The following is a 23,942-nucleotide window of genomic DNA, read 5'->3' on the forward strand; positions in this document are numbered from 1 at the left end:
CTGCACAAAGGTGGTCTTCCCGGAGCCGGCCATGCCCAGCACCAGTACGCACACCGGCGCTGCCGCCGCCGCCGCCATCTTCCCAGCAGCCGCTTGTTCTTCCGGGGCGCGGGGGAGAGGCGGGGACCAGCCTCGCGGCTTCCCGCCATGACGCGCATCGTTGGTCCGCCGCCGGCCGGTTACGTACCGCAGGCTCGCGCGGCCTCCCCGCACGGGACGGCCCGATCGCGGCCTGAAGGCAGCCGGCGCCGCGGCGCCGCGGCGCTCGGGGCCCGCGGCCGCCGTGAGGAGGCGGCCGGAAGCGGCCGGGAAGGAGCGACCTCGCGGTCGCGCGCGTGCGTGCGGGGCGCGTGGTGACGTGGCGGCGGCACCATGAGGGGTGGTGGCGGCTCGGTGAGTCCGCGGGGGCCTCGCCAGCAGCGCCGTCGGCAGCTGCCCGGGGGGCGCGCGGCCGGGCTGCGGGGAGCGCGCACGGCGCCGGGAGCCGCCGCGAGATGGAGCCCGGCGGCGGGAGCGAGCCGGCGGCACCGGAACAGCCCGCGGCGGGGCGCGGGGGCGCCTCTTCTTCGCCCCGAGGGTCCTGCTGGGCCCTGGGCTGTAAAGAGAAGGGGCCCGGCGCGGAGCGTCCCGGCCCGGCGCGGGCCCCGGCTTGGTGAGCGGGCCCGGTCCTTCCACCGCCGCCCGCTGGCTGGGGCTGCGTCCCAGAGCGAGCGTTGGGGCGGGCAGCAGGCGGGACCCGCTCTGGGCCGCCGGGAGAGCCGCCCGCGACGCGCAGCCGCGAGCTTTCTGTTTGAAGGCCTGGAGCCCGGCAGCAGCGGGACGGCTGCGGGACGGCTGTGTCCAGCGCTGTCCGGGCGAGAGAGGGACCGGCAGCAGCGCGCTGCTGGCTCCTCTGGCGCTGGTCGTGCGTTTTGTCTGAAAGGCCTTTATTGTAGGAGACCGTTATCTGTGAATTACCGAGAAAAAATGAAAATTGGGAACTGAAACAGAGAGTCCTCTAAAAGGTGCTAAGCCTGTCATACCTGCCCCAGGTCCCAGGGGTTTTCCCTTGGGGCTAGGGACAGTCGTGGTAGTGTGGGACACTTCCTGCTTTTACTAACACCTCCTTGATAACTCTGAAACTGGAGAGCTGGGGAGGGATTCTTTGTCAGGGAGTGTAGTGATAGGACAAGAAGTCATGGCTTTAAACGAAAAAAGCGTAGGTTTAGTTTGGATATAAGGAAGAAATTCTTTACTCTGAGGGTGGTGAGGCGTTTGAACAGGCTGCCCAGAGAAGTTGTGGATGCCTCATTCTTGAAAGTGTTTTAAGGCCACATTGGATGGGGCTTTGAGCAACCTGGTCTAGCGGGAGGTGTCTGCCCATGGCAGGGGGGTTGGAACGAGATGATCTTAAGGTCCCTTCCACCCCCAAACCATTCTGTGAGCATAAGAAGTAGCAATCAGTAAATGACGAAAAATCTTTGCTAAATGAAAAGAGTTTATGCAATGTGGATAAAGGAAACAGCAACTGATGGAATATGATAAAACGATTAAGATAAAAATGGAAAGAAAACTTAAAAGAGACTGGAGGCAACATCCTTGGCATGGAAAATGCAAGAATTATTAAAGAAAAAGGCACTGTAGAAAAAACAGTAAGTTGCAATCTAAAGTATTTGTCATGATGTGATAAGTCATAGGCAGAAAGTAGGTACCACTGAATTAACTGGAGACCAAGAAAACTCCTTCATGCCCCCGTCCAAAGGGTATGATTGGATTTTGTATGGGAGGTAGAGAGGAGCTCATCCCTGTTTTGATTACAGTTCTAATTTAGCTGGAAATGAAAGGGTTCCTTGCTACAGAACAAGTTTCTGGTTGCCAAAGACAACAGATTGCATAAGGATGGTATGCACATCCTTAAAATGCAGGTGATTGTGTTTGGTTGGAAAAAAAGCATGCAAGAAGAAAAATTATATTGCTAATGTGAATTGTTCTGCTTTGTTAGGATACCAGGCCTGTACATCACGGACAACAGAAAGCCAAGAGGTCTCTGGGAAATAAAAAGTATGTGAATGTTTCACGTCATATTTCACTGGGGGGGAACTAAGAGATTCCTCTTGAAAAACTATATCTGGTCTTTACATAGTTGTCTAAATTTAAGAGCTGCGACAATTTTTGTTTTGTTTGTTTGATAAGGATCTTGTGAGATCCACACTGGTTGCTTAAATGTTTATTTTTAAACTGTGATGAGCTTGTGCCTAATCTGTAAGTTGAAATGCTGAGGTAGGATGAATATTTTTTTTACTAGTGCTCCCGGGTAGCTTTCTAATGTCAAACTCTAAAAGATATGGTATTGAATAATACCACTTGTTACATTTTGCCTTGCTAGTACTTTTCAGTGTACAAAACTCAAGAGATTCAGTGACGTGAGCTGAATTTTTAGAGTGCTTGGGAGGATGAAAGGGATGTTGTCTGTCAAGCTGTTATGGTTGTGTATATGTATATACGCGTGTGTGTATATATTTATATATAAATAATTTCAAGTTGAACTTTTCCAGGTCTAAGCAATTTGAGGAGGTGGAAACTACTGTCCTAGGACTGAACAGTAATTATGATGAGACAACCAGCAACGTTTCTTCTGGCTCACCAAAGAGTCAAGTGAACGGAAGTGGAGAGTCCAGAAGCAAGCGGACCATTCGCAGGCCTGCTTACTGGTTGGAAATGAGAGGCATAAAAAACAGCATTAACAAATCTTCAGCAAAAAAAGGTACTCATCACTCTTTGCTCAATGCGAAACTGGTTTTCTCTTCAGTTCTTTTGTGAGAGATTTGATGATTTCTGAAAGACATGCTGCAGTTCAGTCACAAATTACAATCTTGGTAATGATGCTTATGTGTTAGGAGAGACAAACTTCCTCTGTTGCAGAAACATGTAAAATTCTCTGGTGTTACGCAGTTCCTTTTGAGTGACTTGTCTCTTAAAAGTAATGATTCTGTGACTGATTTCAGTTTTATCTGTAGAAGAGAGATGTGTAGGGGTTCTGGCAATTGATTCAGGAATATGCTGTGAGAACTTTAATAATAGAAAAAAGCAACACTAAAATGTACAGAAGTGGACCATTCAGCCGTATTCCGGGTTAAACATGGCTTTTATGGCTGTTAAATTTTTTTTGATGTTTTTCTTTGGTTTGTTTTCCCACTTCTGTTACTTAAGATTTTTCTGATGTGGAGTGGATGGGATCTTATGTTGTTGCAGGGACATTCAGATTTCCTGGCTTCAGAACTGTATCTCAAACTTCCCATGTGGCGTTTCATTCTGTAATGCATTTTTTTCCTTTCTCTAAATCAAAATCTGTATTCCATCCCGTTGCAGAGAGGACCAAATTTGGTAGCTTGATAGAGGTGACGTCACTGCAGCTCCATGCCCTCAGGCCCAACCAGTAACAAGACTGAGCATATAATCCCATAGGTACAAACACATATATGCAACATATATATACAGCCAGACACACAGATCAATACAAACATACACGCTCAATCACTCTTGCAAACAGCAGCAATGGCATCCATCCTGTTTCCCTCCCTGGCTGATCAGGATGACTATATGTTAATGAGGGAAAAAAAGCATTTATATATACATATATGTATAAAACATATTTGTGTATCGCTGTGTGGATCCCACCTGTAGCTGGATTTAGGCACTCTGTTTCATAGAATCATAGAATGGCTTGGGTTGGAAGGGTCCTTAAAGATCATCTCGTTCCAACCTCCCTGCCATGGGCAGGGAGGCTTTCCACTAGACCAGGTTTCCCAAAGTCCCATCCATACTGACCTTAAACACTTCTGGGGATGGAGCATGCACGGCTTCTCTGAGCAACCTGTTCCAGTGCCTCACCACCTTAAGAGTACAGAATTTCTTCCTTGTATCTGACCTAAATCTACCCTCCTTTAGTTTAAAGCCATGACTCCTTGTCCTATCACTACACTCCCCGATAAAGAGTCCCTCCCCAGCTTTCCTGTAGCCCCCCTTTAGGTACTGGAAGACTGCTGCTTCCGGTCTCCCTATTGCCTTCTCTTCTCCAGGCTGAACAACCCCAACTCCCTCAGCCTGTCTTTGTAGGAGAGGTGCTCCATCCCCTTGATAAACTTTGTGGCCCTCTGCGTTTGTTCTAATACTTCCATGCCCTTCTTGTTCTGGGGGCCCCAGAGCTGAATATGGCACTCTAGGCAGGGTCTCACAAGAGCAGCATAGACGGGAAAAATCACCTCCCTCGCCCTGCTGGCCACACTTCTTTTGGTGCAGCCCAGGATATGGTTGGCTTTCTGGGCTGCAAGTGCACATTACTGGCTCATGTTGAGCTTCTTGTCAACCAGCACCCCCAGGTCCTTCTCAGCAGAGTCGCTCTCAATCCATTCTCCATCCAGACTAGTATTTGTGCTTGGGATTGCCCCAGCCCAGATGCAGGACCCTGCACTTGGCCTTGTTGAACCTCCTGAGGTTTGCACAGGCCCACCTCTCAAGCCTGTACGGGTCCCGCTGGATGCCATCCTTTCCCTCCAGCATGTTGACCGTGCCACACAGCTTGGTGTCATCAGCGAACTTGGTGAGGGCCCACTCGACCTCACTGCCCATGTCACTGACAAAGATGTTAAATAGTGCTGGTCCCAATACTGACCACTGAGGAACGCCACACGTTACTGATCTCCACTTGGACATTGAGCTATTGGCCACGACTCTTTGAGTCAGACCATCCAGCCAATTCCTTACCTACTGAGTGGTCCATCCGTCAAATCCATCTTTCCAATTTAGAGACAATGATGTTGTGTGGGACAGTGTCAAATGGTTTGCACAAATCCAGTTAAATGACATCAGTTTCTTTTTGTTTATCTACCAGTGCTGTGACCCCATCTTAGGTCTGTCAGGTGAGATCCGCCCTTAGTGAAGCCACGTTGGCTGTCACCAATCACCTCCTTATTTCCCATGTGCTTTAGCAGAGTTTCCAGGAGGATCTGCTCCGTGACCTTGCCAGGCACAAAGGTGAGACTGGCCTGTAATTCCCCAGGTCTTACTTTTTTCCATTTTTAAAAGGGGGGGTTATGTTTCCCTTCTTCCAGTCAGTGGAACTTCACTGGACTACCATGACTTCTCAAATATGATGGACAGTGGCTTAGCAACTTAATCCATCAGTTCCCTCAGGACCCATGGATATATCTTATCAGGTCCCATGGACTTGTGTGTCTTCAGGTTCCTTAGCTGGTCTCAAACCTGATCTTCTCCTACAGTGAGCATTATTCTTCCAGTCCCTGCCTTTGTCTTCTGGGGCACGGGCTATGTGGCTGGAACTCTTGCAGGTGAAGACTGAGGCAAAAAAAAGTCATTGAGCACCTCAGCCTTCTCCACATTCCAGGTGACCAGGTCATCTGGGGGTGTTCCAGGAAAGGTTGGACCTGGTGCCTTTTCCAACCTTAATGATTGTATGATCTGTTTCCTTTTGAAGAGGGCCCACAATTTCCATAGTCTTCCTTCTATCACCGATGTACCTATAGAGCCCTTTCTTGTTGCCCTTGATGTCCCTGGCCAAATTTAAATCTAACAGGGCTTTGGCTTTCCTAAGCTGATCCCTGGCTGCTTGGACAACGTCTCTGTATTCCTCCCAGGCTATCTTTCCTTGCTTCCACTCTCTGTAGTCCTTCTTTGTCTGTTTAAGTTTGGCCAGTTCATCCGTGCAGACCTCCTGGCATTTTTCATGGAATCACAGAGTGGCTTGGGTTGGAAGGGAGCTTAAAGATTGTCTAGTTCCAACCCCCCTGCCATGGGCAGTGAGGCCCATGACCTCATCGAGGAATGGGGCATCCACAACCTCTCTGAGCAACTTGTTCCAGTGCCTCATCACTCTCTGAGTGGAAAATTTCCTGCTACCGTGTAATCTAAATCTCCCCTGTTGTATTTTAAACCATTCCCCCTCGTCCTGTCATTATCTGACCGAGCAAAAGGTTGCTCTCCATCTTTTTTTATAAGCCCCCATTAAGTATTGAAAAGTTGCAGTGAGGTCTCCCCAGAGTCTTCTCTTCTCCAGGCTGAACATCCCCAACTGTCTCAGCCTTTCTTCATAGGAGAGGTGCTCCAGCCCTCTGATAACTTTGTGGCCCTCCTCCAGACCCACTGTAACAGACCCACCTCCTTCTTGTGCTGGGAGTCCCAGACCTGGATGCAGTACTCCACGTGAGGCCTCACAAGGGCAGAGTAGAGGGGGACAATCACTTCCCTTGACCTGCTGGCCACTCCTCTGTTGATGCAGCCCAAGATGCAGTTGGCCTTCTGGGCTGTAAGCGCACGCTGCTGGTTCATATCAGGCTTTTTGTCCTTCAGAACCCACAATTTTTTGCCCAACTAATTCTTTGTTGGGATGCATCACTCCTGAGCTTTGAGGGGGTGATCCTTGAATATTAACCAGCTTTCTTGGGCCCCTCTTTCCTCCAGGGCTTTGTCACATGGTACCCTACCAAGCAGATCCCTGAAGAGGCCAAAATCTGCTCTCCTGAAGGCCAGGGTAGCGAGCTTGCTGTGCTCCCTCCTTGCTACCTCTGAATCCAAAACTGCACCGTGTCATGGTCACTGCATCTAAAGCTGCCCTTGAGCTTCACATTCCCCACCACCTCCTCCTTGTTGGTGAGAATGAGATCCAGCATAGCACCTCTGCTTATTGGCTCCTCTATCGCTTGGAGAAGGAAGTTATCACCAGTGCATTGCAGGAACCTGCTGGATTGCCTATGCCCTGCTGTGTTGTCCCTCCAACAGATATCGAGGTGTTTAAAGACCCCCATGAGAACCAGGGCTTGTGAATGTGAGGCTGCTTCTATCTGTCTACAGAGGACCTCATCTGCTCGGTCTTCTTGATCATGTGATCTGTAGCACACTCCCACTATAATGTCCTCTGTCCCTGCTTTCCCTTACCCATAAACTCTGTCAGCTCCTCATTTGCCCCCAGGCGGAGCTCCATGCACTCCAGCTGCTGATTGACATAGAGGGCTACACCTCCTCCTCGCCTCCCCTGCCTGTCCTCCCTAAACAGCCTGTATCCTTCCATTCCAACATTCCAGTCACAAGAGCCATCCCACCACTTCTCCATAATGCCAGTGAGATTATAGCTCTGCAGGCACGCATGCATCTCTAACTCATCTTGTTTATTCCCCATACTGCGTGTGTTAGTGTAGAGATGCTGAAGTTTACTCAGTAGCTGGCCTCTGCCTCTTGGTCTTCCCAGTTGCTGGTATGTGAACACACTATCTCCTGAAGCCCACAGAGCCACTCCAGTTGCTGGTGTAGACCTCCTTACAGACAGGCTCACATTCTGCTGTCTGCCAGTTGTCTGGGATTCCCCTCATCCCTCTGGTAGCCTATTTCCATTGTGATCTTGCCCTTCTGCCCTGCCACACACACATGCTCACAAACTCTCCAGTTGGTGGCACCACAGGCATACTGGCCTGTATGACCCGTGGTGTCACTTTAGTTGCTGGCATTTAGACCTCTCTGCAGACGCTTAGGAACACATGCATACAGAATACAGAGTCCCTCAGAGTCTAGCACCCAGAAACTCTGCTGATTCAGTGCGAGGCATGGGCAGATTTGTATGCTGACCAACCGCATGTTTACAAGCAGGTGGCCCGTTTATCCCCTTTTTCCTCTGTTTTCCCATGTGTTCCTCCCCACATCATTCCCTTCCTTTCCCTGTCTTTGATACCTCCCTTAAACATCCTCTGATGTCATGTGTAATACTTAAATGGTCTTCCTTTGCGTTCCATCTGTCCCATAATTCTGGGCATTAAAACCACACTCGCCACCACACCAGTCTACCTCATCTTGGTGGTTTTCATACCTCAACAGTGGGGCTGGTGGATCTCCTGGGACAGATCCGGGAGGAAGTTGTCTGTTTCTTTGAATCCCCAGTTTGGTTTCCCCTGCTTGCCATTGTGCTTTTGTACTTCTCTGTGCTCATGGAGAGATGCGGGACTCTGTATTCTGTGTGCACATGTGCATAGGGAGGTCCGAGTGATGCCAACTTTCCAGGTCTTTGGTAGCCTAGGAAATAGTACAGGTAGACAGGACATTATTCGCGTTTCCGCACTTGCTATTGTCTCTCTGTTCGCCTTTTTATATGTGTAGTTGAGCTTTTTATGATATAACCTAGCACCTTCTGTTTCTCTCTTCCTGAGGAGTACAATTTCCCCAAACCATGCTATGGCACTGTTTCTTCCATGTCCTCTGTATTGGAGGATTGCAGGCCATGGAGTGCCTAACGTTCCTGAGTCGGAAGGCTATATCTAGCTTACTGGTGTCCAAGTGCCTCACAAAAACTATTTTTTTCTTCAGAAGTATTGAATATGAGGAGAAACTAAGGCAGCAGACAGACACAAAGCTGTTATCCAGGCTGAGTCTTAATAAGACTGAAGCATTTCTATTCTTGCTTGTTAGCAGGAGAAGTACTTTTGAAAGGCAAGAGGAAATCTGAGGAAGGGGAAGGTGAAGATCTTAAAGACTCTCCTAAGAAGAAGCAGAAGATTTCTGGTAATATAGATAACTAATTCCTAGTAACAGACCTTCAGGTACTTCAGACTTCCTTTCTGTCCAAATGCTATCCTCTGATATCTTCCAACTCTATTTCTGATTCTGTGTATATTGTAGGGTACTGACGAGTAGTGTCTGTTTTAAGGTGGGTGACGATTATTCTGATTTCAGTCTCTCTTAAAGTCCATCAGAGGGTGGAAAAAAGTAGGAAGTAGGGGAAGAACAGTCTAGGGTTGTTAATCAGTGGTTAATTGCAAAAGGAAGTGTACAAGAGGTGGAAGTAGGAGTATGTAACACAAGACAAGTATAGGGTTACTGTATAATCTTTCAGGGATAACATTACAAAAGCCAAGGCCAACCTTGAATCTGGGAAAGGATGTGAAAGGCAAAAAAAAAAAAAGTTTCTACAAGTAAAGTAGGTAAAACGTGGGTGCACTGCTGAATATATCTGGTTATATGTACAGAATGAGGGATGAGAGTCTGGAGAGCAGCCCCGTGGAAAGGGATCTGGGGGTTCTGATCAATGGCAAATTGTCAACAGTGTGCCCTGTAGCCGAAAGGGCCAGCTGGATCCTGGGGTGCATCAAGCACAGCACTGCAAGCCAGTCAAGAGAAGTGATAGTCCCCCTCTAGTCTGTGCTGATGTAGTCTCACCTTGAGTACTGTCTGTAGTTTTCAGCGTTATAATATAAGGATATATAGCTATTAGAGCGTGTCCAAATGAGGGCAACAAAGATAGTGAAAGGTCTAGAGAAGACATGTGAGGAGCAGCTAAAGTCAGTTGATTTGTTCAGCCTACAGAAGAGACTGAGGAGAGAACTAATCGTGGTCTATAGCTTCCTCAAGGCGGCGGGGGGGGGAATAGTGGGGTAGGCGCTGGGCACCAGCGATAGGACCCAAAGGAACAACATGAAGCTCTGTCAGGGGAGGTTCAGGTTGGATATCAGGAAAAGATTCTTCACTGAGAGGGTGGTTGGGCTCTGGAACAGGCTCCCCAGGGAAGTGGTCGTAGCACCAAGGCTGCTGGAGTTCAAGAAGCATTTGAACAACACTAAGACATATGATTTGATTTTGAGGTGGTCCTATCTGGAGCCAGGAGTTGGACTTGATGGTCCTACCAAATTGGGTATTCTATGAATAGAGCCAAGGAACTGGTGGCAAATGACATGGAAAAGGCATAGGTACTCAGTGACTCCTCTGCTTCAGGCTTTATCAGTTAAACCATACTTCAGGAATCCCCGGCACCTGAGACCAGATGAAAAGTGTGGAGCAAGGAACCCTTGCCCTCATGGTGGAGGAAGATGAGGTTAGAGCACTTAAACAAACTGGACGTACCTAAGTCCCATGGGGCCTGATGGGTTGTGCTGAGAGATGGCTGATGTCATTCATAGAATCATGAAGGTTGGAAAAGACCTACAAGATCATCTGGTCCAACCATCACCCTACCACTAATATTACCCACTAAACCATGTCCCTAATCACCATGTCCAACCTTTCCTTAAACACCCCCAGGATGGTGACTCCACCACCTCTCTGGGCAACCTGTTCCAATGCCTAACTAGTCTTTCTGATTAAAAATGTCTCCTATTTTCCATCCTAAACCTCCCCTAGCGCAACTTGGGGCCATCCCAAATGTCTGGATTAGACTAATGCCTGCAGCTGTAAATAGCTATGGGTTTTGAGAGGGAGAAGAGTTTATAATCTTTAAATTCCTTTATGGATTTTCAAAAAAAAAAAAAAAAGCATTGAACATGTCTGAGTTGTCTGAACATGTAAGTTTGAGACAGCAGACTGAATAGCAAACTCCTAGTCAAGCTCTCCGTTTTTGTAACATGGCTCACAGAATTTAAGTCTCTTGGTCTTTCTTTGTTATAGCAGGAAAAAAACAGCAAGCTGGAGCACAACAAAACTCCAAGACGAAAGGCCACTGTGTTCAGAAAGAACCAGAAGCCTATGGCACAGGTAAGAAGGAGTAGTTGCTCAGAATTGTTTATAAAGTGGGTAAGAGATAAGTGTAATTCTATCAGTTGAATCTGTGTAACATCTGTGTTTCTGATTGTTGTGGTTTAGCCCGGCTGGCAGTCAAACACCACACAGCCGTTCGCTCACCCTCCCCCCTCCCTCTCCGGGATGGGGGAGAGAAACGGGAAAGTGAAGCCTGTGAGTTGAGATAAAGACAGTTTATTAAGACAGGGAAAAGAATAACAATAATAATAATAATAATAGTATTAATAGTAATAATGTGTATGAAATAAGTGATGCACAATGCAATTGCTCACCACCCGTTGACCGATGCCCAGCCTATCCCCGAGCAGCCGGCCACCCCTCCACCCCGGCTAGCCACCCCTATATATTGTTCAGCATGACGTCAGATGGTATGGAATACCCCTTTGGCCAGTTTGGGTCAGCTGTCCTGGGTCTGTCCCCTCCCAGCTTCTGCTGCATCCCTAGCCTGCTCGCTAGCAGGACAGAGAGAGGCTGAAAAGTCCTTGGCTTGGTGTAAGCACTGCTCTACAACAATTAAAACATCAGCATGTTATCAGCGCTCTTCTCATTCTAATCCAAAACATAGCACCCTGCCAGCTACTAGGAGGAAAATTAACTCTGTCCTAACTGAAACCAGGACACTGATGTTTCCATTTTGGTGTTCAATTTGCTGTTGACACGAAAGAAGTGGCTGCTATCTTGCTGCAATATTGCAGAGCAGTATTGGAGGGACTGCCTGCTGCCTGATAAAATAGTTTTGCATGGCTTAACCCTAAAAACATTGCATAATGGGACAGTGATGGAGGAATCATTTTTGAACTAAGAATTCTGTTTAAGTAATTTCAGTGCAAAACTCAAAAAATATTTGTACTTTTTTATTCAGCAGAATATGTTTGCAGGAAAAACTTCAGCTGTTGCTGCCATATCATTTCTTCTGGTAGCCAGAGACAGAAGAAGTCTGTCCTAGAAAAATAACACTGTAGCCTTTACTCATCAAGTGTATGTGTAGCTCACAGCACTCATTAACTACGCAGTTTTTTGCCAAGTGCTGTTTGACTTGCAGACTTTTCTGCTAACCACTGAGGAGAGACAAACCCTTCCTGTTATTCCTGGGCAAGTAGAAAAGCTTTTAGATATTTTTATGATAAGAATTCAAGTAGGTGTCTTATAAGCCACTTTCTTCCCAGAACGCGTTTTAGTAATTTATAATCCTTTTGGCTAAAGTGAGTGCTTGACATTTCAAAAAGAGACCAGGAACTGAAAACCATGCCTCACAGGGTACTTTCCCCTGGCCATTGAGTGGCTTAGTGTGGTGGTGCAGCTCTGTTCACTTTTAGTGCCAAAACCACAGTCTAACACAAGTAAAGTTCTAAACATTTATTTAGTAGAATTGAACCATGGATTTTGTCCCAAAATTGTTCAGTCACATCTGTGCCTACTTTTGTCAAAAGCCTTTTGCCAAAAGAAGAGTTTACCCTGCACGTGAAAGTAATCGTGTAATAAAAATAAATGAAGGAAAAATCTATGCTGAACAAACAAAAGAAGTGTCTTCACAAGAGGATGATAGCGTCAGGAGTTTTTATCAATTGATATTCCAAAAAGAGAGATGTATGCCTTGTCACATGACACATTTAAAGCTGCAAATGAGCTAAAACTATTGAAGTGTAGAAGGACACAAGTTTGGTAGCATATGATTCATTTCGTTCTAGGATACATTGAGCATACTGATGGAAAAAGATTTTGCTTTTGCCGTTTTATTGCAAATCTTTTGTTGTGACAGGTAGTATGGAAGAGCAGTGGTCTTTGGAAATTCAGGACAAAGGTCGAGTTACCTGTCCAACGTGCCGGGCTGTGGTGAGAAAGACTGTAGAAGGACTGAAGAAACATATGTTAAATTGCAGGCAGGTGAGGACAAGAGAGATGTTTTCTGTATTCTTTTCATATTACTGGTAGAAATGCCCGTAAATTGTTTTCTGTTGCATTTTAAACCAGTTTAATCCTAAGCAAGAGCCTTTTATACATCTCTAAGAATCTGCAGGTGGTGCTTCTTGCTCAGCATGTTGGAGTTTTATGGTAGTGAATAGAGGCATACCTATCTCATTGTTCCCCTAGATTTTAGTTTCTGTAAAATCTGTTCTATTCATAATGGGCAATTACCAGGCCCGAATAAAATGTTCTGCTCTTGTGCTCCTTTCTCCCAGAGACTTTCCCACTGCTTTGGTTAATTTGCGGTTAAACATACCATGTCCTTGTTTATTTGTAGGAAATGTTCACATGTCATCACTGTGGGAAGCAGCTGAAGTCTTTAGGAGGGATGAAATACCATGTCATGGCAGACCATAACAATCAGGTAACACGACTGCTCTGCATCTGAAAGTCTTACAGGCAAGATAGTCTTTTATTCCTTCCCTGCTGCACACAGAAATGGAATATTTTGTGTTTTTGCAAATGTTGTAGGTGCTCAATTCTCATTTACCTATTATCATTCTTTTAAGATCGGAGATCTGGAAAAACTGTAGTATGTTACCAGAAAAGATAGGGATGCTGCAAATTAGAAAGAAGAGATTAATTTCTGTTTAGGCTGGTTATATGTCATACATAAAAGGCATTCTCAATCAGAAAAAGTCCATTGCTCATTAGACTGCACTTTTCAGTCTTTTGCTAGAAAGTGGCAGTTTTTCTGCATCCAGAGCAGACCAGACCAGATTTTAGTTCTTTACCATGTTCAAAGGTAAAAAAGCAGAAAAAGCTATTTAGTTTTTGCCTATTTGCTGTAAAGTTACAAATGCTGCAGTCTGGTTTTCTTCTTTTACTTTAAAGAAACATTATAACTTTTGGAAAGGTTATTCAGAAGTTTGGGTAAGATTTAGAAAATTCATTAGTGTTATATTTACATAGTTACCAGTACTGAAGTTTCTGAAGCTACAGCTGTACTAGTAGATGAAAGAGGCCAAGTATCATATTCTGGTCCTGAGGAATAGGTGTGTCACCCAGTTTTAACTTTTTTGTTTTTAACTTTTTTAGTCAATCTAGATGTAATGTTTAGTATAAGGTAATGTAGGAAATAATATGTAATAACCACTGAAGAAAGAATAGAGAAGAACTTTAGCTGTAGTTTATCATAGATGAATTACTATTACAGCAGGTAGTCTGCTTAGCTATAACCTAAGTGGAAATGGTAGGACGAGTAAACATTAAAGATGCAGTCTAGAGATGAGTCAATACTTTCCACAGGCAGAAGGGAAGAAAAGTAATTATAGAAATACACGACCATGTCCTTACCAGCAACTCTAGTTTGAGACCATGTCTTTTCAAGGCTTTGTTCATACATAGCTATCTGCAAAGTGGTTTTCAGACAGTTTACTCCTCTTAAAGATAATGCAGATTTTCTGGGTTATAGACAGGGATAATGGTATTAAATATACTTTTGTGAAATCACAAGTTGCAGGGATTTAATTATTTTAAAAGCTTTCCTTCAGTATAAATGCTGAGCATCCTGTATTTTTCTTTCATCCTTCTGCTGTGCTTTAGCCAGTTGTGAAGGAGGGAGGAGAACTGGATGAACAGCTTGAACGAGACCGCCTTCGGAAGGTTTTGAAGCGTATGGGAAAACTAAAGTGTACAAGGGAGGTAAGCTGCATTGTCAAAGTATCTTAAGTTGAACAGCATCAGATGCATGAACATAGAATATTATGAAACTTCTGCTGGATATGCTTTTGATGATGGCAAAAGATGGCTTTGTTTCAGGATCCTAGTTAATGTTTTTAAGACATGAGAGACTTTGGAGGGATGATGCATTACCAGGAAAGCAACAGGAAGGAATTTGCTCCATGTGTTTTTCCTTCTGCGTTGACAGGGCTGCACAGGCAGCTTCACTAGCATAATGGGATACCTATATCATGTTAAAAAATGTGGGAAGGCTGCTTCTGAGCTGGAGAAAATGGCGATGAAGTGCCATCATTGTGGGAAAGCATACAAATCAAAGGCAGGTCTTGTCTACCATCTCCGATCTAAGCATGGGCCGGTAAGTGCAAATTACCATAGATATCAGGATAGCATTGTGGTAATTCAGACCATTCATACTTGAGACTCATGTAGGCTTCTGTCTGCTTCTTGGGTGAATAATTAGAGATAGCAAATCTCTGCATTTTCCTGTATCTCCGTAGTATTCTGTCCTTGTTCCTTTGTAACTAGGATGAAGTTTTTAATAGTAAGTCTCTACGTCAGCAGTAAACTTGGCAGCCTGACTTCTGCTCCGTGGAAGAACGATGCTAACATGTTGTTGTGGGTTAACCCATACAGCTGCTCACTCACCCACCCCCGCTGGGATGGGGAAGAAAATCAGAACAGTAAAAGTGAGAAAACTCATGGATTGAGATAAAGACAATTTAATAGGTAAAGAAAAACTTGTGTGCACAAGCAAAAACAAATACAGAATTCATTCACTACTCCCCACCAGTAGTCAGGTGTTTAGTCATTTCCAGGAAAGCAGGGCTTCATATGTAATGATTACCTGAGAATACAAATGCCATAGCTCTAAACATTCCCCCCACCCACCCTTTCCTCCTTCTCTCCCCAGCTTTTTTTGCTGAGCATGACATCACATAGTACAGAATATCACTTTGTTCAGTTGGGGTCAGCTGTCCTGGCTGTTTCCCCCCCATGCTGCTTGTGTGCCACCGGCCTACTCACTGGTGGGGTAGTGTGAGAAACAAAGTATCTTAATGCTGTGTAAGTACAGTTCAGCAATATCTAAAACATCGGTGTGTTATCAACACTGCTTTAGTCACAAATCCAAAATAGAGTACCATATAAGCTACTATGAATATAATTAGATCTATCCCAACCAAAACCGATGCACATGTAACTTTTGAGTTCTTTGCTTTTAGAAGACCCATCACTGAAGCAGAACAGGCAATACCATGCTTGTCCATGCAAATTTTACAGTGAAAGATGTGTTACCCTTTCAAGACCAGTGGCTGCATGAAACTTTCTACTTCAACCCTGGTGCTGTGTCCCTGAGTAGATTTTGGGGTCTGTCTTGGCAGTGGGATGCACTCCTGTCAGTGAACCACAGCTGCTTCAGCATTTTTTTTTTTTTGCGGGATTTGGCAGAGTAATTCACAATACTGTAGCTGAAATAGGAACTGGTGAATGAGGCTCCCCTTTTTTGGCCTTCATTGCAGGTCACTTTCTTCCATGAGGAGAGAACAGAAAGCCTGAAGGAAATAAAACGGGAGCCAAATAATACAGGGAGAGTTCAGAGGAGATCTGCGAAGGTGGCAATCTACTATCTCCACGAGCTAGCTGGAGAAGAGCTGGCTAAAGAGTGGCCCAAGAGAAAAGTGCTGCAGGACTTGATTCCAGATGATCGGAAGGTACAGGGTCTTAAAAACACTCTACAGGGTTTGAGTCTTTCTGCCTATCAGATAAGTCTTGCACTGGTATCTCCCCAGAGTTGCCAGCGTTTAATGGTCCATGGAAATTAATATTGAAGAAGTAATTTCTTGTAGAACAGGTCAGGTTTTGCCCTCTCTGATCTTAGATTATGGTATTGCTACTTTAGCAATTGTTGTGGTGTAGGTATTTTATCCAGGTAGGTTATAATGACTTTAAAGTCCTATTGCTATAGGAGCTGTAATTTTCAATGGGCACAAGCAGTGAAAGCAGTTACAGGCAGCATGTTGCTCACAAATCAGAGGCTGCAAATTGCTGCCACCATGCAGTGGTATTTCATAGCTTGTCAGGCTTCACGCAGTCTCCAGAAGCAACTCTTAGGCTGTAAGGGAAACCCAAGGGGAAAGGATGATCCATGATTTCAATGGGGTAAGTACGTTTGGAGGAACTGTAGTCAAAGTTGTGGGAAGTTTTGTGTTCTGGTATTGTAGGGGATTTCCAGATTCAGTTATGCTTTTAGAAGCAGTAGGATGGGAGAAGACTGATAATTGAGAATTTGTCGGTTAGAATAGGAAAAGAAATAGCACTCCTGTCAAAAAAAAATGGGAGAGAAGGGAATGTGCTTTTCACAATGCCTAGCTAGCGTTGCTTCCAGCTTTTGATTTCATTTCTTCATCTCAGCTGAAATATACTCGTCCTGGACTGCCCTCATTTAGTCAAGATGTGCTGTGCAAATGGAAAACGGAGATAAAGATGTACCGAAGAGTCCACTGTCCAAATCAGGTAATCCTTAAGTCTTACTGAAGCCTCAAAGGGGGCAGATGTCAGGTCTGTATGAGCCAACAGCTTTCCACAGCCTTGAAACTGCAGTTTGTCTCTCTTTCTGTGGGAGACAAGTTCTGCTTCATCTCAGTATGTTCAGTTAGTGTTTGTACTATTGCCCTAGGGATGAACCCTTTGGGGATGTGTTTGTCCCCTTCAGACCTGGTACCTTTGTGTCAGACTGATGCAGCTTTCACATCCAGCTAGGTGCTCGTCCAATTGAAGGTGTGACTGAGCAGTGGAAAAATGACAGGCTCCAGCTGTCTAGCAGATGTGCTAAATCTTAATTATAGAGGAATGGATGGAGAAGTAGAGACAAAAATTTGAGATTAAATGAACTTTGGCACAGCACTTTAGTTTTACTTTGAAAGCTTGAAATGGGCTATGAAGGACTCACGAATGGCATCCTGGTCTAGGGTTGCTCATGCATGTGCACATAGTTTCTTACGATCCTGTGCAGCGGTCATAGTTTCTTACGATCCTGTGCAGCGGTCACCAGTCAGATTCAGTGAGAAGAAATGGCCACATTGGTAGAAACTAGTAGTGCACATGATGCATGTGATGCATACTGCTAGATAGTCAAGGGTCAGTAGTGGCTTTCATCTGGGTTTGATATGGAGACAAGGACTTACCCCGTCCCTATCCCACTCTCAGATCTCCCTCCCCAGTTTTCAGGCTTGTGCCATTTCCAAGTATGAGAATTGCAGCATGATGTTTTATATGGAGCTGACCCCAGAAAGCAGCTGTTCTAGTTCACTGACCAGTAACCCAGAAGCACGTCTTGCACCTAACCTTCCGTTTCAGATTGTGGGCTGCTGGCTGAGCAAGTTCTAGTATCCTGAGACTGATACCTAACCCACATGGGTTAGGCCCTTAAAGTTGCCCTTTAACTGGGACTATTGATGTTAGATACAGTACTTATGTTCGATGCCACTAGATAAAAGATCAGGGCAGGAGAGATTGTAGAGTCTTGCATTTGCTCCTGTACTTTGTTCAAATGAATCTTTGCTGCCTTTTAGGCAAAATGCAAACTCTATGATTTTACTCAGGCTTTAGATAGAGAGTGATTGTAACTGTGACAGAAGTCAGTTTATTATGTCTGAACGTGCTCAGAAACTGGAAACATTTAACTTACTGAAATCTAAAGTCCCTTTTGAAGGTCTTATTTACGAGGAGCTTTCTTCTCTTTACAACTTGTCTCCCTTCCTCTACCTCTCTCAGCCCTTTGGGAATTTTGTTCCAGAGAGTAAGTCTTTTTTTATCCAGGAAGAAGTGATTTCTAAATAGAGTTTTGCTGATGCTGATACAGACATTTGATTTTTTAATTTTTTTTTCCTGTTTCAGGGTTGTGAATCTGTATATGGCAGTGTCTCAGGACTCAAATCTCATCTTGGCACATGTACCTCGGTTGGTAGCATTCCTGTGCTCATCTTTTTTTTAACATCCTGACTGTCTCTGTCCATCAGTTATCTCCTTGTTCAAACTGTTGTCCTGCCATCTAATCTGAATTCCTCACAACTTCAGTGCTTCCATATGTGCTAATGGGGTTGCCGTTGCAAACACTGTTTGAAGGAAGGAGGGAGCATCTTAATAGCATGCATTTTAGTGAAGTTGCAGTCCTACCTGTACTTTCACAGCTAAAAGAGCATTTTTCCAAATACAGTGCTTGAGACCTTATAACATCTCACAGGGCAGTTCTATGCTTTGTGAGTATAACTGGTCAATAATGTCAGTGCTCCTGTAGATAAAGCATAGTCTAGTATGAATAAGAGACTTTACTTCTTACTGCTGAGCAAGACTGAAGTACAATATATAGGTGTATCAGCCTCCTAAGCAGTAATTGGTGATGTATTCTTTTTTTGTTTTGTTGCCAGGGAGATTTTGTGGCTGGCAAATACAAGTGTCTCCTGTGTGAGAAAGAATTCGTTTCAGAGAGTGGGGTCAAGTATCACATCAACTCTGTGCATGCTGAGGTAAGGCAGGCAGAATTGAAGTCCTCAAACCTGTTTGTTGAAGGTGAGGAGGGTGTCTTGGGAAGCAAATGCTAGATGCCTGCCCTATTATATTCTTTCCTTGCTTACTGTTGGAAACAGGGTCCTGGGTTCAAGTGGCATTTAATATGCTTAAACATAGCTGTTAAGTGCTGGTCTGGGGAGCAAATGTTATGTCATATCACAGGTCTTGTCCCAAGCTGCTGCTGTTCAATTCAGCTTTTCAGCATTTTCCCTGCCTTTAGTCAGCCAATTGCTAAATCAAATCTGACACCTCTGAGACAGTGACACCTTAGGAAGAACTTCAAAGAACAGAGAATTGTCTTAGTCGTTTGCTTTTCCAGATCTCACATTTCAACAAACCCTTGTCCCGCAGAGGCACCTTTATTATAATCTCTGATAGTCTTTGTATGTTATTTCCACCATTAGTACCAACCTGTTGCCTTCTAACCCTCCAGGATTGGTTTGATATGAACACAAGTACCACCAAAAGCTTTGAGAAGCTAATGAAAATCCGCCAAAGAGAAGAGCAGAGGAAGCAACGGAAGAAACATTCTTTGACCCGGGGCAAAAAGAAGAGAACTGGGTCCCTGGCTGCCAAGAAGCTCTCCAGCGCTGGAGCTGAGAAAATGAAGAGAAATAAGAGAGATTGTCCAGAGCGGGTAGACAACGAGAGTGAGAGTAGTGAGGAGGGGGAGCCCCAAGTTGCACAGACAGCCAAATTTCCAAAATCCAGCCACAAGCGAGGCCAGAAATAAATCCCTGGAAGAAGGGAAGGAGTAATCCTAAAGCGTTTCAGTTACAAGCCCCACTTCTGTCAGTCTCATAACCCACAGCACTAATATAAGCAACTGAATGCCTTTGGAACTGTGATTTCATTCCGCTCTGTGACCTAGATTTTGAAACTGTTGAATCTGGTCAGTTGTGAGAAACTATGAACCAAAGCTGTGGTACAGAGGCAACCTCTCCTGGTGTAGTTCCCGTGAACAGTGGGACTAGCAGTGTACCCAATGTGGTTTATGCTCTGGTTGCAGTCTCAGTTTGGGTCACATTAGTTAATTGTTTAATGGTTTCCAGCACAGCAGCTCTGTTTTGTCTTCTTCCTGATTGGTGACACCAGGGTTCTTTCTAATTAGTTCTCCCTATAAGAGTCTGACTAGCACAGTGTTTAGGTCCGTTTAAGGGAGGAACCTTTCTTGCACAGTATGCACAAAAAGTTAAGCAGCACCATGCAGAACACAAAGGCTTTAGTTTGCCCTTTAGCTGTCCAATCTGTTGTCAGCAAGGATACCACAGAAGAGCAAATACCTTACTGCTCCAGTCTGTTGCACACAGCACTGTCTGTAATTCATACACTGATGTCTAGCCTTGGCACCAAACAGTAGCATATGAGCTTTGGTCTGCTTGGAAGTGATGGGACATCATTATCTCACTTGTCAGGAACCTGATATTCCCCTGGTATCTGTCTTCTTTAGTACTGGACATTGAGTGTATAAGGAAGGTCTTCCCACCCAGTGCAGAATAAATACTCTCCAGCCTTTTGGAGATTCACTGGCCTTTTGGAGACCACCTGACAATGTAAAATGTTGGCCTATGTGGGTCTTCTGAGGACAGCTTGTTTCAGACTCAACTGGGAAACAAACTTGCTGCAAGAAGGTGCATATCTACAGTTGCAGTGTTGGTAATGCTGCAGCCTGGAATGCACTGAACGGCCTTGCCCCAGTGTGTTGTTCTTTGTCATGCCCACACTCCCATAGCATCCTTTTCTCTGCAAGTGAGCACTGTAGATGTCTCCTTTATCTTACATCACCCGTTTCTTTTCAATACTGCTTCCTTTATATGGATGAGGTATATTAGCAGTGGCTTTCCTGTGTGGAAAAGGTCAAAACAGGGTTCATTTTTTGTAAAGTCACATGATGGTATGATCTCTGTGTCATAGGGAATATCTTCCTGTGCTCCAGAGTTGAAACAGATGTTACAGAAATAGTAAGAAGCAGCATGAGCAATGCTACTCCGTTTTTTGACAGAATATGTTCTCCAGAATCTCTGTTATCCAAAGATCCGCTGTCCCAGAAAGTTGTAAAACTTGACCTTTTCCTTGTAGTTTTGCAGGCAAGAAAATAGGCTACATGTTGCCTCCCTTTGAATTTTTCTTGTTTACCAAAATTGGTATCTGGCACTGAAATTCACAGGGAAGCCATTGCAGTGCCTGGTGAACAGGCAGGTTTATATGTATGTGTTATTACCAGAATCACGTCAGTCCTGATGATGGGAAACACTGTATGGCCAGGGTGTTTTCAAGAGCTGCCTCTTCCATGTAATAAGCAAAGCAGTCAGGAAGTAGTAAGACAGCATGGCAGTGCTCTACTGTGATTTACATACAGTAGTTACACACTGCCTTTTGGAAACAGTTGTCACCATGTGTGCAGTGCTGCACTCAAAGTATAAATATGTGGACTTCTGTACAGGGTGTACAAGGCTTGGAGCAGGAGGGGCAAGATCAGAAGATGACAAAATAAAATGTTACCAATGTAAGAAAGTGGTTTCTTGTTTGTTTGGTTTGTGGTGTTCTTGGCACCATCCCTACTTGCACTACACACCCCAGCCTGCCCACTTCGTTGTCATGCATGCTCACTGGTGCTGTTCAGTTCTCTACTCCATTTCTCCTCTGTACTGCATTCTACAGAACTGTACTTTGACCACACGTTTACTACATTACTGCCCAATAAATGGGCAACAAGATAAACTCATGAATTAAAGGAGGTTTTTCTTAGTGGATGTCAGTCGAGAGTCCTGTTTACTGTCACTGATGAGTTACTAACCAGCCCTGCTTTCTAGATGTGTATACTTCTTCACAAGCTTATGGATTTTGTAGAGTTGCCTCAACAATGTATTCCCTCACATAACATGGCATGTGGGGAAAAAAATAATTATCCAATAGCCCATACATGATCTATCAATACTCAGCTCCATCAGTGCTACAGCACTTCATTTGCTGGATTGGCTCAAGCTGATAATAGTTGGTGGCTCTTTGCACCAGCACAATTCCCTATTTCTGAGGAGCGTGGTCTGTGTAGGAGCACTTGCTTCCTACTGTAGGTGGACTAAAGCAGGCTACCCTGTATGAGTGCAACAGTGCCCTACAGCCTACTATGCTAAGATTTATTGCTTAAGTACTCATGAATCTGCTGTTCACTCCTTTGTTAACAGTTCAGTTAGCCTAGCTTTCTGCAAATCCAGGTCAAAAATCCTACACCATCAAACTTGGCCTTGCTTTTACAAACTCTATTTGAGCAAGTACATGTTTAGAAAGAGATCTAGTTTTGAAGGTAGAAAAAAAGTGATAAAAGAGACCAGCTAGTCATTAGATAGTTGTTGCTGTGATTCATTACTCTAAAAATTATGTGCCTTACTTTACTTGGATTTATTTTTAATTTCAGTCTCTGCATCTCACATTGCTTAATCCTTGTAACTCAAATAGCCTTGCAGTATTGGAAATTTTTTCTTACGTATTTACAGTTACAATTAACTTCACATAATTTTCTATGTGAGCTGAAGAGATTTCTAGTTTCATTCAAATTAGTTTTTTCTCTTTTTTGTTGGTCTTGTCCTTTGCTGACGTTTTATGTATTGAACAGTGTATTTTGGGCTTTTGAAGTTCAGAAACAGTAAAGAGAAACCAAGAGATGTACGTAGTCTGTTTTAAATAGAATACAATAACATTACTCTGTTCTTAGCTACTTCCCCCCCCCTCCCAACTTCTTCATTACACTGTTTACATTCAGTTGCAATCTGCTCTGCTAAGCATATTTTCAATTGTTCTGAAATTGGGTTTGAATGTTTGTTTCTAGAAATAGAGGTTAGCAGGGTTTAAGTTCAAGCAGCACATGATGAACTCATCTATCTTCTGTAAAACACTGATGTGTCTCACTGAATTACTCTAGCAGAGACTGTATTTTTGGTTGAGCCACTCTTCCAGAAAACTTTGTCTTATAATTTAGCTTTTCATTGCTTTCATTTGCGATCAGCTTTTTTAACCCGCAGATTTTATTTGTAATTGTTTTATATTTTCATTAGCATTGTCAATAAAGCTACAACCCCATGCAGCACTACAGGCTTGGGGCAGAGTGGCTGGAAAGCTGTGAAGAGGAAAAGGATCTGGGGGTGTTGGTCGATGCTCGCCTGAACACGAGCCAGCGGTGTGCCCAGGTAGCCAAGAAGGCCAATAGCATTCTATGTAACAGGATGGCTTGTATGAGGAATACTGTAGCCAGCAGGACCAGGGAGGTGATCATCCCCCTATACTCTGCTCTGGGGAGGTCACACCTCCAATACTGTGTTCTGTTTTGGGCCTCTCATTACAAGAAGGACATGGAGGCCCTGGAGCGTGTCCAGAGAAGGACTACGAAGCTGGTGAAGGGCCTGGAATCCAAGTCCTATGAGGAGCGGCTGAGGGAACTGGGATTGTTTAGTCTGGAGAAGAGGAGGCTCAGGGGAGACCTTATTGCTCTCTCCAACTCACTGAAAGGAAGGTGTGGGGAGCTGGGGGTCGGCCTCTTCTCACAGATAACTAGTGATAGGTCTAGAGGGAGTAGCCTCCAGTTGTGCCAGGGGAAGTTTAGCTTGGAAATTAGGAGTAGTCAGGCATTGGAATGGGTTGCCCAGGGAGGTGGTGGAGTCACTGTTCCTGGGGCTGTTTAAGGAAGGGTAGGACGTGGTGCTTAGGGACATGGTTTAGTGGGTGGTATTGGTGGTAGGGTGATGGCTGGACCAGATGATCTTGGAGGGCTTTTCCAACCTTTATGATTCTGTGAAATAGCTGCAGACTCTGGCAATCTGTAGAACAAATCTATATTTACAATTATTTAGTAACTAACATTTAATAAGCTCAACTGATACATGTGTGGAATATGGGGCTAAAACAATGCCTTGCAGAAATTTAACATGTAAGTAGATACTTTTACCAACCCAGACATGTAATTTAATTTAAAAAATAATGTTTACAGTAAACTATTCTCTGTGAAACTTTATCAGTTGGTTTTAATTATGATCTCCTTTAATGTCAACTCTTCTGTTGGTTTGCCTCGGAGATTTCAAACTGATAAGCTGTACTTACACCAACCGCTCGGCTTGCCATTTTTTAAATACTGGCATAATACTGGAATTCTGTTTCATTTGTTTTCCAGAAAAGGGAGAGAATATCTT

General features: G+C 44.5%; 2 protein-coding genes across 10 annotated transcripts in view; one reads left to right on the forward strand and one right to left on the reverse strand.

The window, feature by feature from the left end:
* The window catches only part of GPN1 (GPN-loop GTPase 1), a 29,121-nt gene extending 26,415 nt beyond the window's left edge, over nucleotides 1-2,706 (reverse strand). Inside the window, exons 1-3 of one of the 3 annotated variants that reach the window (XM_040554051.1) lie at nucleotides 2,537-2,706; nucleotides 1,983-2,042; nucleotides 1-394 (exon numbers count right to left, since the gene is read on the reverse strand). In XM_040554051.1, coding sequence (XP_040409985.1) covers nucleotides 1-394; nucleotides 1,983-1,999 — 411 coding nt within the window. In that variant the 5' untranslated portion in view covers nucleotides 2,000-2,042; nucleotides 2,537-2,706. Of the gene's footprint in view, nucleotides 395-1,982; nucleotides 2,043-2,536 lie in introns of those variants that run through there. The other 2 variants (XM_040554055.1, XM_040554053.1) reach the window with 2 other exon arrangements.
* ZNF512 (zinc finger protein 512) lies at nucleotides 191-21,276 on the forward strand. 7 transcript variants are annotated; one of them, XM_040554044.1, is made up of 14 exons: nucleotides 191-393; nucleotides 1,982-2,040; nucleotides 2,535-2,743; nucleotides 8,449-8,541; nucleotides 10,417-10,503; nucleotides 12,308-12,432; nucleotides 12,791-12,877; nucleotides 14,059-14,157; nucleotides 14,384-14,551; nucleotides 15,714-15,905; nucleotides 16,606-16,707; nucleotides 18,091-18,153; nucleotides 18,621-18,719; nucleotides 19,196-21,276. In XM_040554044.1, the coding sequence occupies exons 1-14, from the start codon at nucleotides 373-375 to the stop codon at nucleotides 19,493-19,495; spliced, it is 1,704 nt and encodes a 567-aa protein (XP_040409978.1). In that variant the 5' UTR covers nucleotides 191-372; the 3' UTR covers nucleotides 19,496-21,276. The 7 variants fall into 7 exon arrangements, with proteins under 7 accessions (XP_040409978.1, XP_040409982.1, XP_040409984.1 ...); XM_040554047.1 differs by having other exon boundaries at nucleotides 282-393; nucleotides 8,452-8,541; nucleotides 10,420-10,503; XM_040554045.1 differs by having other exon boundaries at nucleotides 283-393; nucleotides 8,452-8,541.
* Nucleotides 21,277-23,942: the final 2,666 nt, after the last annotated feature.

The sequence above is a fragment of the Cygnus olor genome, chromosome 3 (assembly GCF_009769625.2).
Source record: "Cygnus olor isolate bCygOlo1 chromosome 3, bCygOlo1.pri.v2, whole genome shotgun sequence".
NCBI lineage: Eukaryota > Metazoa > Chordata > Aves > Anseriformes > Anatidae > Cygnus > Cygnus olor.

Coding starts and splice junctions, on each gene's coding strand:
- ZNF512 (XM_040554044.1), top strand. CDS start 373: ATGAGGGGTGGTGGCGGCTCG. Junction 15,906..16,605: donor TGATTCCAGATGATCGGAAG/GTACAGGGTCTT, acceptor TCTTCATCTCAG/CTGAAATATACTCGTCCTGG. Junction 16,708..18,090: donor GAGTCCACTGTCCAAATCAG/GTAATCCTTAAG, acceptor TTCCTGTTTCAG/GGTTGTGAATCTGTATATGG.